We start from the raw sequence: 14,522 nt of genomic DNA, 5'->3' as shown, positions 1-14,522 counted from the left end.
GGAGGCAGTGGGCATTTGGGTGTGCAGCTCAGAAGAGTAGTCTGGGGTGGAAGGGGGTGGCCTCTGCCCCCGCATGGGGGGATGTATGAGCTTACAGACTGCGGGTGGGATGCTGGGAAGAGCCCTGGAAGGAGATGGAGGGACCACTCAGAGAGGTGGTAGATGACAGGAGAGTGGGGGCCCTCTGGAACCTTCAGCTGCTCGGCTGTCAGCCCTCTGCTGGGGCAGAGAGAGCAGTGAGCACACATGTGGTGATTGCAAAGCTCCTGCCCACTTGAGCTCTTCTTGTGGCACCAGATGAGCCAGACCCGCGCATGCGTGCGTGTCACATGTGCGTGCGTGCATGCGTGTATGTTGCATGTGCGTGTGTGCGTGGGGTCGTGGTCTTATTGGAGAAAGGCTGTGGGTGACCAGGCACATGGCTGAGCTCCATTCGACTAAATACAGATGCTGTAAAAACCTTTCTAAACGCAGCTCAGAAGTGGTCTGGTGATTGAGTAGCACTTGCTGCCTGTCGTCTGCATCCCAGACTGTCCTCAGTGTCCCCTGTCACCTTGGCTCTCAGATCAATCCTGGAGGTAGGCGGGTCTTTTAACCTCCATTTTCCTCATTGGGGAAACAGGCCTCAAAGATGGGGGAGCTCGGTCCTGGCCAGCAAGGAGTGGAGACTGGGGCCCATGGCCAGATGCCAGCTTCTCTTAACACAGGCTCTGCCTTGGACCTGTCGGTGGGACCTAGTCTGAGGTGCCAGGGAAGGAGAGATCCCGAGCCAGCGCCCAGAAAATAGGGTCTGGAGAATTTCTTTCCCCGGGCCACGTTTATGGACTTGGGAATGCTCAGGCCGCTGTGAGGTGGACGTAGGGTTTTGCGGGTAGGTTTATAAACCAGTGGTCACGCTGTGGAAGGACTGGGTACCCTTCTACGCAGGCCGAGGAAGGCCATGGAGGAGCTGCCTCCAGGTCAGGCCAGCAGTGTCTCAGGACTGCTTCACCGGCTGCGTCCCGGCCCAGCCCTCTCCTGAGAGTCTGCGTTTCATGCTGCTGCAGCCCGCCCAAGGCCAGGCGGCCTGCCCAGGGCCGGGCAGCCAGGGACGAGCGGAGCTGGGACCCAGCTCGGTAAGGTTGGACCCGAGCCCCAGTGTCGAAAAGAGGTGTTCGCACGTCTGACCGCTGCAGGGGCTGCTCTCTCTGGGGGTCTGGTGGATGAGTGGGGATCCTCTCAGGTGATTGGAGCAGCTGTGGCCGTCCGAGCTGCTACAGGTATTTGGGGATGTTAGGAGTTTGGGACGCCATCCCTGAGCCCTGCTGTTGGGAAGATGTGATAGCCCATTCCTGGTGTCCCCCTCAACCCATCCTGTCCAGTGGGTGTTGCTTTTGCGAAGTGTAAGTGTGGGGTGATTTTCACTTTCTCGCAAGAAGGCAGACCCACGGAGCAGGCAGCCTTCTAAGTTGAGACTTCTGTGTCTGTGACTTGAATTCAGGGGAGGGGTCCTGCATGGACAAGGGCAGAAGCGTTGTTCGTGCTGGCCTCACAGAGGCCACCCAGAAGCATTTAGGGGTATCTTGGTTCCCCAGCAGACAGGTACTGTGCACCTCCTGTGACCAGGCCCTGCCCTCGGTGCTCAGTGCAGGAAGACAGCAGTCGCAACACCCATACGTGGGTCCTTTCAGGTAGTAAGAACGCTAAGCAGGGTGAAGGAGACAGAGACGGAGGGCGACGTGGCCCTTTTAGTTGGGGCGGTCAGGGAAGGGCTGCCTCCTAGGTGACGCTTGGGGAGAGGTCTGGTTGAAGTGGGGCAGTGAGGGAGGGGAGGAGGTCATGGTCAGTGCAATTCAAAGGCCCAGGGTTCTACTAAAGCACTGTTCCCGTCCCTTCCATCGTTGTGCCCCCGCCCCTACCCCCTGTGCCTGCTTATCATTCGGTCCGCCTGACATTCAATTCAAACCCACATTTGAGCTCAGGAGCAGCCAACCTTGAGACGCTGGTGGCATTGCCTGATGAGCGAGTGCCCGGGGTGCAGCCTTGGGCTTCTGATGGTGCGCTTTGGTGTCTCTTGCGAGTGCAGCCGCCGCAGTGCTCCCTGCCCACCTCTGCTGTGCTGCCCAGGCTGCTGGCTGGCCTCTGCTTCTGTCCCTGACTGGGCATGTTTGCCACATTGAGTCTTTGTTCCTAGAGGCCACGGTGGCCGGCCCGGATGGGTCCCAGGGGCAGGTTTCCCCTCACCCATCTGCATCCCCTCCAGAGTGGGCAGCGCCATCTGCCCGGCCCATCTAGGATCTCCGCTTCTGGCCCCGGGCTGCCCTCGGTACCTAGCCCCTGAGCCTGATTCTGAGCGCTCGGAAAGTCCCCCTCGGGGAGCCCAGAGCTCCCTTGCCCTGGGGAGGAGGTGTTCCTGAGCTAGACGGAGGGCAGGGAGGACTGGGTAGGTGGTGCTGTGGATGGCAAAGCAGCCTGAGGGTGTAGCAGGAACAGGGGCTCCCGCGGGAGGACATGCTGGGTTCCGGGAAGTGTTAGGTCTTCAGGGAGTGCCATGGGAGCGGCGTGGGCTGAGGGTCCGCCTAGAGCGTGTGTGGAACGTCAGGCTGAGGAGTGAGGCCTTCCCCCTGTGGGTGTGCCCACGGTGCTGCCCTCCAGGACAGAGAAGCCTCTTTGAGCCTTGACTGAGGGCGCTAGAGAAGGAAGCCACGGCCCGGGACCTTTGCTGCCCCAGAGGAGCGGCCACAGGAGCCGTGGGGAGGCCTCAGTCGGGGAGCAGGCCCGGGGCCAGCATTCCTGCTCGCCCACCCTAGCAATGGCACTCGAAGCCCCTAGCCAGGCCAGATGGGGTGTGGAAAGCAGATAGCGCCCCAGTGGAGGCAAGGTGACCAGGAGCCCAGAGGGCACGGCCAGGGGGAGCACAGAGGGGGGACTGTGAGCTCGAGACCCTGTCCGCGTCTCCATAGCTTGCCCACGTCCTTCCATGTCATCCCTCTGCTCTCCTTCTTGCGCCTGGCACAGGGAGATCCCACCTGGAATGGCCTCGTGCCCTCCTGAAGCAGACGGCCTCGCCCTGCCCCCTTCCCCGCGTGCTGTGAGTGCGGGCCGGTTGGTGGCTCATACGGACACCTGTGGTGCTCTGACGAGCCGGGCGTTTCGCTGGTTCCTGGCCTGGAGCTTAGCTGCCTCGAGCGGCCGATTCCTCGGGAAGATCAATGGGTCCTGTTGGCCGTTCACAGTGCCACCTGGACTCAGCCGGGGTTTGTGGACGTCACATGCCAAATGACTCCTTCTAACGTTTCTCCCCTCTCTGCATGTCTGATCTCGCACCCCGTGTAGGCATGACGAGTATTCTGATGTCAGCCATTGGACTCCCTGTGTGTCTTAGCCGCGCACCCCAGCCCGCCAGCCCTCCCGCCTCCTGTCTGGCCTCTAAAAGTCACAGCTCAGTTAAGAGATTGAGGAAAATGTCCATGAAAGGTAGTTCCTGCTCACAAATACTCTCTGGCCTCTGCTAAGCCTCCGAGTCTTGCTGCCTCTGACTCTCCTGCATCGATTGCTCATCTCTGACCCCCATGGCCCTTCTCCGCTTCCTTGACCCCCAGGGGAGGGGCTCAGTGGCCCTTCCGCCTGCCCTCGGTGCAGAGGTGGGCCCCGGAATCTGCTTTCTGCTGAAAACCCAGAGTTCAGCTCCTGTGTTCGGGGCACAGTTGGAGTGTGAGGGGCCTGTCCTTGAGGACACAAGCATGGGGTGAGGCCAGCTCAGGGTGGGGGTGATTCTGTCCCTCCCGGCAGGGCCGGCATGCGTCTCAGGAAAGGCCCCCAGCCCTGTCTGGCCACCACACGGGGCTACTTCAGAGGGGTTCCCCGATGGCCCCTGCCCTATCACATGGCTGGGGAGGAAGGGGTTTCAGAACCATGGAAGGTGCTGTGGGTTTTAACCAGACTTACGTGAAGGGGCCTGTGGGTCGTAAGTTCTAAACCTGCCATTTCAAAAGCCGATGCCTCCACGTTTGGGCTGGAGACACACAGGCCGCTGAAAGCCCAGTGACCTTCCGCGTGGTATGGACAGGGAGCACGGCTCTGGCCTAGCCAGCCTGGGCTCCAGTCTTGGCTCTCCTCTGTTGTCTCACGCCTGTGTCTCCATTCATGAGCCGGCACCTCCTACTTAGCAGGTCGGTCGTGAGAGGAATAGGAAATGCACACATGAGGCGCCCAGCACGTGGTCATGGGGTGCTCTGATGATGCCCACCACCTGTCTAACCCCAACCCCTCAGGTGGCAGGGAGGCCAAGGGAGTGGCGGGGCTTTACATGCCATTCCCCGCCTCACCCCGGGCAGGGCAGGCCCGGAGCTTCCTGAGACACTCATACTTGCCCGGGAAGAACACAGGCTCTGGCAGACACACTGGCCTTCCTTCCTGGGCTCAGATGTCCCTTTCCTGGGGTTGGAGGTCATCTGGCTGGCCCCCTTTAGAGAAGTGTGGCTCATGGAAAGCCACCTTGAGTTCTAAAAGGCTGCCCAGGCAAGGGCGAGTAGCAGGGAAAAGGGATGCTGAGCCAGGCCTCACCAGAGGTGGGCCCAAGGCTAGTCCTGGCAGATGGGGTCCCGGGGTTCTTCTGCAGACTGGCCTGTAGCCACCAGGCTTTTCTTTCTTTTTTTTTTTTTTAAAGATTTTATTTATTTATTCGACAGAGATAGAGACAGCCAGCGAGAGAGGGAGCACAAGCAGGGGGAGTGGGAGAGGAAGAAGCAGGCTCATAGTGGAGGAGCCTGATGTGGGGCTCGATCCCATAACGCCGGGATCACGCCCGGAGCCAAAGGCAGACGCTTAACCGCTGTGCCACCCAGGCACCCCGCCACCAGGCTTTTCTAAAACGCCCCTCCCCTTACTCTGAGTAGAATCCCAGCTACCAGGATGGCTGTCAGTCCTGGTGGTCATTGTGCTCTGGCCTGCCTGGCTTTCTCACCAGTGACCAGTCAGTGGCCCAGAAATCTGTGTGTACGTGTCTGTATGTGTTGGGGGGAGGGTGCGTGTGTGTGACGTTTGCGTGTATGGGAGTGTGTGGGGTGCGTGTCTGAGGGGGGACATTTGGGTGTGTGGGGGGTGCATGTGTGAGGGGGTGCGGGACATTTGTGGGGGAGTGTATGGGGGTGTGTGTGAAGGGGTGAAGGTAAATTTGGGTGTGTGGGGGGGTTGGAGGGAACATTTGTCTGGGGGTGTGCAGTGCATGTGTGGAGGGGACATTGGGGTGTGTGGGGTGCATGTGTGGGGGGAGTGTGGGGCTGTGTATGAGGGGTGGAGGTACATTTGTGTGTGTGGGTGTATGTGTTGTGTCAGGGTGGGGGGTATGTTTGTGTGTGGGGTGTGTGAGGGGACATTTGTGTGTGTGGGAATGTGTGGGGTACGTGTGAGAGGGGGTTGGGACGTTTGTGTGTTGGGTGCATGTATGGGGACATTTGTGGGGGGTACGTGTGTGATGGGGTGGGGAGACATTTGGGTGGGTGTGGGTGTGTGTGTAGGGGTGTGTGTGAAGGGGTGGAGGGGTGTGGGGGGGTTAGAGGGAACATTTGTGGGGGGTGGGGGGGTACGTGTGTGAGGGGACATTTGGGTGTGGGATGCATGCGTGGGGGGTGGGGGTTATGTTTGTGTGTGGCTGTGTGTAGTGCGCATGTGTGAGGGGGTGGGGGATTATATGAGGGGATGGAGGTACATTTGTGTGTGTGGGTGTGTGTGTTGTGAGGGGGTGGGGATACGTTTGGGGGGGTATGTGTGTTGGGTGGGGAGACATTTGTGTGTGGGTATATGGGGTGCTTGTGTGAGGAGACATTTGCGTGGGAGTGTGTGGGGTACGTGTGTGAGGGGGTTGGGGGGACGTTTGTGTGTGGGGGGGTGGTATTCCTTTGTCCGTAGCTGCCTCTCAGGTAATCGCAGTTCATGCCTTCACAACAGTCACAGTTTGGGTCAGGATGAGGTCTCCATTTTTAGATGAGGGAGCGGAGATTCAGGTGATGTGCTTTGTCCCAGCGTGACAGCCCGAATCAAACCTGACGTCGCCTGCTCCCAGCCTCTGCTCCCCTCCTAGCTGTCCCCTGGCCTTCTCTGGTTTCAAGGGCACTTGGCTATGGAGCCCTCAGGCTTGTCTGTCTCTGCAGCCGCAGGCTGGTGGCTCCGAGCTTGGGTTCCTCTGGTGACAGAGGCTAGGAGCGGGACGTGCTCAGCGATCCGGAGGTGGGAAGAGGAGCTTTCCCCGGCTGTACTGGTCTTCCCGGGCCCTCCTCTCTGCTCCCGCACGGCTTTTCTGTCATTCTGCCGCTGCCTCTGGCTGGAGAAGCCCCGGGCCTGGCCAGTTCTCTCACCAGCTGGGGGAGTCTCTCATTTTGGGGATGTGGGGGGCCCATGTGGGGCCGGGCTCAGGGTTGTTGCAGGCGCAGGGCTGCCCCTCCCAGCTTTGTGCACGTGGGCGGGCTCAAGGAGTGGGGTGGCCAGGGCGCCCTTCCTGCTGCATCTCGGCTCCTTCCCGGACTTGGCGTGTCGCTGAGACGCCACAGTCCAGGGCCAGGCGAGAGAAAACCGTGGTTTGTCGTGACCGTATCCGCGTGGCATAGTCTGCAGTCAGCGTGCACACAGATGCCCGCCGGGCACGCACCCGCTGCACGTTCAGCTCCTGGAACTTCTCTTGCCTTGGCTTTCTCACGAGCGTCACGGAAGTGGAGCGAAACAGCATTGCGGGAACACGCTCAGAGTAGTTTGTTGTGGAGGCTGCTGTGTGACTTTTCTGTGTGTCCTCCGAAGAGCCTGGGTCCAGCCTCCTGACCGAACGTGCGCAGGGATGTGGTGGAGGCCTGGCGTGTGGCTCCTGAGGGCTGGGACCCGCAGCTGTTGCTGGTCCTCGTCCGCTGCCTCCCGGGCTCCTGGGGCCGGGCCACCAGGAGGTGGACCGGATGGGCTCTGCCAGGCCGAGCTCCGAGCCTGCGCTGGCGCCGTGTCTCCTCTTGCACGCTCGCCCCTCCTGTCTTGGCCCCTCTCAGTGTCCCTCCTGGCAGCTTGGACCTCTCCCTTGTCCTCCTTCCTCTCTGGACTCAGCATCTCCAGTTCATACTCCTTGGGACACCGCTGATGTTCTTCTCTCTTCTAGGAGGGACTCCAAAGCCAGAGCCAGAACAGGTGATAAAAAAGTATACCGAGGAACTGAAAACGGCCCCAGACGAGGTATGTGTCACGGGAGCCACACACTTCTGGTTTGGTCTGGGGATGACGGGGTGGCCCCAGAAGAAGACGGGGTGGTACCAGCATTTTCTCTGCCGGGAGGGTACTTGCCAAGGTGCGCCTGGGCTCCGGCCGTGGTCTGAGGGGGCAGGAGGCGGCCTTACCAAGGGGAGGTGGCCTGGTGTCGGAGGCCTGCATTCTGATCTTAGCTTTGCCGCTTATGAGCTGTGGTTCTGAGCAAGGCTCCTACCCAGGCCTCTGTGTAGCCCTGTCCCTGTGCCATCCTGGAGACAAGGGATGGGGGAGCCCGCCCCCGTCCCTGAGGACCGAGCTGGGGGAAAGCGAAGTGGCTTTGTCCCCATAGCCCCATTGCCCCTCTGGCTATGGGGAGAGCCGGTCAACCTTCCTGTCGTTACAGGGCCTGCCAGACCCCTTGGCAGCTCCGGTAGGACCCGAGCCTCTGTGCTGAGCCGTGTTTTGGGGGCTGCTGTGCCACTGGTCTCTGATTTGAACAGAGAGTCCCGAGGGCTCTGGGGGTGGGGGTGAGGGTTGTAGGTGAGGGTTGTGGGTTAAAGGGCGGTGGAGCCTGTACAGAACAGAGGCCCCCGCCCCGCCTTTCTCCCTCAGGGCCGGTAAAGGTTTAGTGACCTGGAGGTCGTCCCTGTGGCTGCCACCCTCCCTCCAGCGCTGTGTGTGCTTCCACCTGAGAAGACACAAATCTGTGTCCTTGCCTCACCCTTGCTCCCACCCCCACCCCCGCATAACTGGGCTGCTCTGCGCTGGCCTCCAGCCTCCACGCATCTGCGATCCTGCTGGCAGCTCCACCTTAAAACCCCTTGCCAGGGTCCCCTGGCATGCGATACCAAGCCCAGCTCTTGAGCTTAGCAGTCAGAGCCTTCAGGGACCTGGTCCTGTCCCATCCCTTTTACAGCCAACTCCCCCCTCACCCCCTGCGGCTGCCACCGTCCTTCCCAAACTATGCTGGTGTCTGCTTCAGAACATTCTCTTGCCTTTCCCTGCCATGCCCGTTCCTGTCCTTGTCCACTTTGTCCTTTTTCCCTTGTGACAGCCAGCTTTGGGGGCCTCTCCTCTCAGTTTCCTGCCCTGTTGTTTCCCCTCTCCCGGCCTGTGTCTGCCAAGGCCCCTGTGCCCCCTGGGCTCGTGGCTGCCTGTCATCCCCTCTACTGTAGCGAGTCCACTGAGGGCACAGATCCTCTTGACTCATCTGTCTTCCCCACCTCTGGAACAATCGACTAAGGGACTGACTGCCCATAATCCTGGCGTTTGAGCAGATGAAGGCCTTTTCCTGTTAAGACCGCCCTCTGCCCTTGTGGTGCGGCGGGCCGTTGGCGAGCGTACCTTGTGCTGGTCTCCCTCCAGGACTGCATCATCTGTATGGAGAAGCTGTCTGTGGCGTCCGGCTACAGCGACGTGACCGACAGCAAGACCATTGGGCCGGTGGCCGTGGGCCGCCTTGCCAAGTGCAGCCATGCCTTCCACCTGCTGTGTCTGTTGGCCATGTACTGCAACGGGAACAAGGTGCCCGCGCGTCTGCCCCCACGGGCGGCAGGGGGAGGGCGTGACCTGCCCACAGTCCTTCTGCGGCCCTGCAGAGGGGGCCCAGGATGCTCTCAGAGGCAGCCTCAAGAGGTCTGGAGGCCTGAAGGTGGCAAGTGACACCTGGCCGCTGTCCTTTGATGACGTTTAGCTGGAATGGACAGAGGTTGAGGGGACTAGAGAGAAAGACCCGAGTCACGTGGCAGACCTCGGGGCCTGGCGTTGCCTCTCCCCGCAGCATCCCCGGGCTGCCCCATACCAGCCAGGGTGCCACCGCCAGCAGTTGCTAGGTCACAGGGTTTTTTGTTTGGTTTGAAACCTGTTTGACTGTGGAGACTTTTGTGCACCAACCTGATTTGCTTATTCAATGCTCGTCTCCCGGTACCTTGCCCCCGAGTCGACCATCTTTCCAGGGAAGCCGTCAGGGTCGGGTTTCTGTGCTGGGAAGGAGTCGGGGGAATAAGTGGGGACCCGCACCCCCCTGCACTCCAGGGGGCCGTGCTAGGCCCTCTCTCAGGGCCACCAGCTCAGTCCGTGGTGCTCTGCTTTGTGTCAGGATGGAAGTTTGCAGTGTCCTTCCTGTAAGACCATCTATGGGGAGAAAACTGGGACCCAGCCCCGGGGGAAGATGGAGGTATTCAAGTTCCAAGTATCCCTCCCCGGTCACGAGGACTGCGGGACAATACTCATAGTTTACAACATTCCTCACGGCATCCAGGTAAGGGGCCCCGGCACGAGAGGAGCCTCCTTGGACTGTTCTGGAATCGGTCTCTCTCACTCTGGGGCACTCTTCTTCCTACACTGTCCCTCTCCCAGCAGTCTGATCCCTGGGGCACTCAGGATGCCCCAGCTTCCCAATTTCAGGCTCCCAGGAACCAGGAGGCACTAGTGTCTGGGGCTGGAACAAGTTCATAGGGCTGTGGAAGCAAAGAGATGGCCTTCAGCTCTTTCCCGATGCAGGGAGGGCATCCTGGACGCGGAGACATCGTAGCTCAACTTGTACTGGGCAGAAGGCTAAAACGTACAAAGCAGGAAGAATGCTTGTTTTGAGGGGCTGAATAACGGGGGAACCCACAGGGCAGGGAGGTGCCAACAATGAGGACTGCTCTTGAGAGACCAGCTCCGTGGCCAGATCAAGGCCTGCCTTGGTGTGGTAGGGCCGGCTCTGATGTCAGGAACAAGACAGGAACCCGAACAGAAGGTCTCAGGGTCCCAGTAGAGAGCCGGATAGGAGCCCTGGGCCCTTTGGCCTCCTGCTTGGGCCAGGGCTGACCTCAGAACTGGTGGCAGGTGGGGAAGATACAGGGCAGTGGAGGCCAGGACTCATAAGGGCCCATCTGTGACAGGTGGGGTGTCTCTGTTTTGTTCAACCACATGCTTTTCCCTGGTTTCCCTCCACTTCTCAGTGGGTCATAGTGAATTTTAAAAACATTCCAGGGGCGCCTGGGTGGCACAGCGGTTAAGCGTCTGCCTTCGGCTCAGGGCGTGATCCTGGCGTTATGGGATCGAGCCCCACATCAGGCTCCTCCGCTAGGAGCCTGCTTCTTCCTCTCCCACTCCTCCTGCTTGTGTTCCCTCTCTCGCTGGTTGTCTCTCTCTGTCAAATAAATAAATTAAAATCTTTAAAAAATAAAAATAAAATAAAATAAAAACATTCCAGGACGCCTGGGTGGCTCAGTCGTTAAGCATCTGCCTTCGGCTCGGGGCGTGATCCTGGCATTCTGGGATCGAGCCCCACATCGGGCTCCTCCACTGGGAGCCTGCTTCTTCCTCTCCCACTCCTCCTGCTTGTGTTCCCTCTCTCGCTGGCTGTCTCTGTGTCAAACAAATAAATAAAATCTTTAAAAAATAAATATATACATACATACATACATACATACATACATTCTAGACGTCCTTAGAGCCAGAGCAGGAGAGGGGGTGTGGTAGTGTCTGTGGTGTGCCTCTGAGTGGGGGAGGACACGAGCAAGGGCCTTCCACTGTTCCAGCCCCCTCCCCTTCTGTCCTGTTTGCTGCCCCTGTCCCAGGCCCCACTGCAGCCCTGTCTCGAGCAAGGAGTCAGGGCATCAAGAAGGAGGACCTTGCCATCGAGGCCACAGAGGGGCACCAGCGGGGTGGGAGCATGTGCCCCAGCCTTTGTTGAGTTCCAGTCTCATCAGGGAAGGGCGGGACATTAGCAGGAGCGTCTGACGCCAAACCGAGTGCCGTGGGGTCAGGGTTGGCGGTCACTGGGGAGAGGGCGTGTCCTGTCGGGTCTCTGAGGGGCAGGATTTGAGACACAGATTTATTTGGTCACGAGTGCAGGAGTAGCCCCGGCTCGGGGGCAAAGGGTGGGCTGGGCTGCTGGGCACCTCTCAGGACACTCCCATGCCTAATGTCTGTTTCTCCTGCAGGGCCCAGAGCACCCCAACCCGGGGAAGCCGTTCACCGCCAGGGGGTTTCCCCGCCAGTGCTACCTTCCAGACAATGCCCAGGGCCGCAAGGTGAGGAAGGGTCCCCCCCGCTGGTAGGCCTGTGCTTGACTGCTTGTGGGCAGTTCGAGCAGATGTGGGGAGGGCCCAGCCTGTTGGCCATATTGGCCATACCTGCTCTGCCCTGCTCACCTTCTTCTTTTTCTTCTGGTGCTGGCTGGGGTGCTGGCCCCTCCTTCCCAGGGGCCGCTGTGCATTAGGCATGCTCCACCAGGAGAGAGGACTGGAGGGGAGGGAAGGCCTCTTCCAGCAATCTCTCGGGTCAGGTCACCCACGTGATGAGATCGGTGGGGTGGGGGTGGGGGGTTATAGGAAAGGACTGGGTGACTGGGACGGCCTGCGGAGTCCCTTTTGCACTGAGACTAGGGAGAGCATTGCCGGCAGACAGAACAACTGGTGAGTGGCAGCAGGTGGGCCGGGCTGGAGGCTGGGAAGAGTCTGGGGGAGGACCAGAGCCCCGTGTGGGGGTAGTGGGGCATCAGGTGCCCCTAGGCCACCCTGGGCCTTGCCGATGGGAGGTTTGAAAAAGCTCCCTCTGGCTGCTGTGAGCCCGGCCTGCAGGTAGCTGAGCGTTGGGGAGCAGAGAGGCACGGGTTCCCTTGGGAGGGAGAGGCCGACTTGGAAGTAGGGCAGAGTTAGCCCGGCCCCGGGTGTGGCTTGAGCAGCAGATGGCGGCGCCCTCTGCGGTGGGGGTTCCTCTTGGGGGGGTCAGGTCAGCAGGTGGAGTTCTGGGAGCGGAGTTAGGACTGGAGCTGGAGGCCAGGGACCCCAACAGATGGGGCTCCAGGCCCAAGACTGTGGATAGGGTCACTTTGGAGAGCGGCCCAGCCCTGGCCCTGCCAGTGACAGACAGAGGACTTCGTGCCCCTCCGTGTGCCCCACGCACAGCTGGCATTGGGTGGGTGGCTGCCGCCCCCTGTCCTGGCCCTCATTGCTGGGGCAGGTCAGACCAGGGAAGGGGGAGCGAACAGGGGATGCTGGCCCCCCGCTGCTCCAGGGTGAAAAACCCATGCCCAGGCCTGCACTCACTCACCAGACCCTCCCNCTCTTTCCCTCCTGCTTCCCCTCCCCCGTGGCAGGTCCTGGAGCTGCTGAAGGTGGCCTGGAAGAGGCGACTTATCTTCACAGTAGGGACGTCCAGCACCACGGGAGAGACAGACACAGTGGTGTGGAACGAGATCCACCACAAGACAGAGATGGACCGCAATGTGACAGGCCACGGCTACCCTGACCCCAACTACCTGCAGAATGTGCTGGCCGAGCTGGCTGCCCAGGGGGTGACCGAAGACTGCCTGGAGCAGCAGTGACCCCCAGCCTGGCCGGCCCCATCCCCGTCCCGCCCTGCCTGCCTCCGGCAGCCAGCCACCCTCTCCCCACGCTGCTGGCTGGGCTGTCCCTGGGATGGGCAGGCAGGAAGGTGCCTTTCTTCAGAGGCTGCAGTGTTTGTCGGGGGCCTGCCTTCCGCCCCCCTCCCCTCCAGGCCTGGACCTGCATGGGAGTTGGGCAAGCCTGGGGAGTTGTACTTGTGGGGGCTTAAGATGCAGCTACCTCAGTGCGTGGGGCCCTGCCCTTGGCGGGCTGCTTTGGGTCCATGGTGCCGGGGGCCCGGCGTGGGGTGAGGCGAGACTGCCCCATCGTAGCCAGGGCAGGCGTGGGTTCCAGGTCAGCTTCTCATACCTCAGATGTTCCGTTTGCAATAAATGCCCTATAGCCAAAGTCAGCAGGCCCTGGTGTGTTTGTGGGTGGAGAGGCTGTGCATGGGCACGCGTATGCGCATCCCGCTGCCTCTGAGCAGGAGGGAGCCTGCAGACTGCCCATTCGACCCGCATTCCCCAATGACCAAGGCCACAGTGAGGGCCGAGAGCCCGCCCCCTGACCTGTGCTGCTGCCTGGTCCTGACTCAGTTCTCCCAAGCAAGTCTGCCAGGCCCACCGTCCCGTTTACTCCTGACTCGGCTCGCACATGGCGGCGCTGCTGCTGTCTTCCCTGTTCTGGATGAGGGAACAGGTTCGAGGATGCAGTGACTGGCCCAAGGTCCCAGGCTCGCGGTAGAGCTGGGGCTGGAGCTGGGCCCAGGCTGGTCTGACCCCATCCTCAAAGTTCTAATTCTTTTCCACCCTCTTAGGAGGATCAAATACCCCAGCCTGCTGTCTGCCTGGGGGCAGCGATTGTGGCCCAGGGACACCAGTCACATCCTGAGTGGGCAGGGGGTACTTTTGCCTCAGTAAGCCCTTTCCTCCACAAGAAAAAAAAATTCTATTTTATGTGTTGGTATAAAGATGAGTATATTATATATTAAAGCATTTTTCTTCCATCTAAAAGTTTGGGTTTTTGGGGGCGCCTGGCTGACTCAGTCAATAAAGCATGTGACTCTGGAGCTCAGGGTCTTGAGTTCGAGCCCCATGTTGGGTGTTGAGATTACTTAAAAATAGAATCTTTAAAAAAAAAAAAAAAAAGTAGTTACCCTATGACTCAGTGATTCCACCCCTAGGCGTGTAAACAAGAACAGAAAACAGGTCCACACAAAACTTGTACATGAACGCTCGTGGCAGTGTTGTTCACGACAGCCAAAAAGTGGGAGCAGCCCGACTATCTCCGCTGAGGAGCTGGGAAACAAAATGCCGGGTCTGCATACAGTGGAGGGAAAGTTCTGGAGCCCTAGGGAAGAACGGAGGCCTGCTACAGGCTACAACATGGATGAATGTAAGCGAGGGAAGCCAGCCCCAGCTCGCGGCTTGTCTGATTCCGTCCATGTGAAATGTTCAGAAGAGGGAAGTCTGCGGAGGCTAGGCGGAGCTGCGTGGTTGCCGGGGGAGCGGGGGTTGGGGAGTGACTTTTAATGGGTACAGCGTGTCCTCTCGGGGTGATGCACATGTTCTGAACGGGGTGGTGATGTTTGCACAACCTTGTGAAAACCCACTGAGCTGTACACTTTAAAAGGATGAATTTTATGTGAGTTCTATCTTTTTTAAAAATTATATCTTAATAAAAAAATAGAATCAAAAGGAGTGAAGTGGGACGCTTGTCAGCTGTCCAAGGTCCTTTCTCTGACTCCAGACTCCTGTTAGACAAGAACATGGCCTCGTGGAGGGAGGGTGGAGGGAGGGTGGGATGCTGAGATGGCAGTGGGACCAGGGGGGCTATCCTGGGGCTGGAGCTGGACGGCCGGGTGGGACCTCTGCATCCTGCTCCTGCTCCCTGGGTGGGGCTGGAAGGCCGGAGGGAGGCTCCTGGCACCTGGGGTGCAGGAATCTCAGGCATGTGGCCCTGAGCCCATGTTGCCAGAGACTGGGTCTTCCCCGGGGCAGG

At 59.8% G+C, this 14,522-nt stretch overlaps 1 protein-coding gene across 5 annotated transcripts in view; it reads left to right on the top strand.

Annotated features, from left to right (window-relative positions):
• The window catches only part of DTX2 (deltex E3 ubiquitin ligase 2), a 35,588-nt gene extending 22,659 nt beyond the window's left edge, over positions 1–12,929 (top strand). For 4 of the 5 annotated variants that reach the window (XM_008698529.2, XM_008698530.2, XM_008698532.2 and 1 more), the window contains 6 exons: positions 3,316–3,456; positions 7,115–7,188; positions 8,566–8,724; positions 9,299–9,460; positions 11,136–11,225; positions 12,293–12,929. In XM_008698529.2, coding sequence (XP_008696751.1) covers positions 3,316–3,456; positions 7,115–7,188; positions 8,566–8,724; positions 9,299–9,460; positions 11,136–11,225; positions 12,293–12,520 — 854 coding nt within the window. In that variant the 3' untranslated portion in view covers positions 12,521–12,929. The remainder of the gene's footprint in view (positions 1–3,315; positions 3,457–7,114; positions 7,189–8,565; positions 8,725–9,298; positions 9,461–11,135; positions 11,226–12,292) is intronic. The other variant, XM_008698534.2, reaches the window with a different exon arrangement.
• Positions 12,930–14,522: the final 1,593 nt, after the last annotated feature.

Source organism: Ursus maritimus, unplaced genomic scaffold, assembly GCF_017311325.1.
Source record: "Ursus maritimus isolate PB19 unplaced genomic scaffold, ASM1731132v1 scaffold_2, whole genome shotgun sequence".
NCBI classification, from domain to species: Eukaryota; Metazoa; Chordata; class Mammalia; order Carnivora; family Ursidae; genus Ursus; species Ursus maritimus.
The sequence above is the reverse complement of the archived record's forward strand: the minus strand, read 5'-3'. Positions and strand labels throughout refer to the sequence as shown.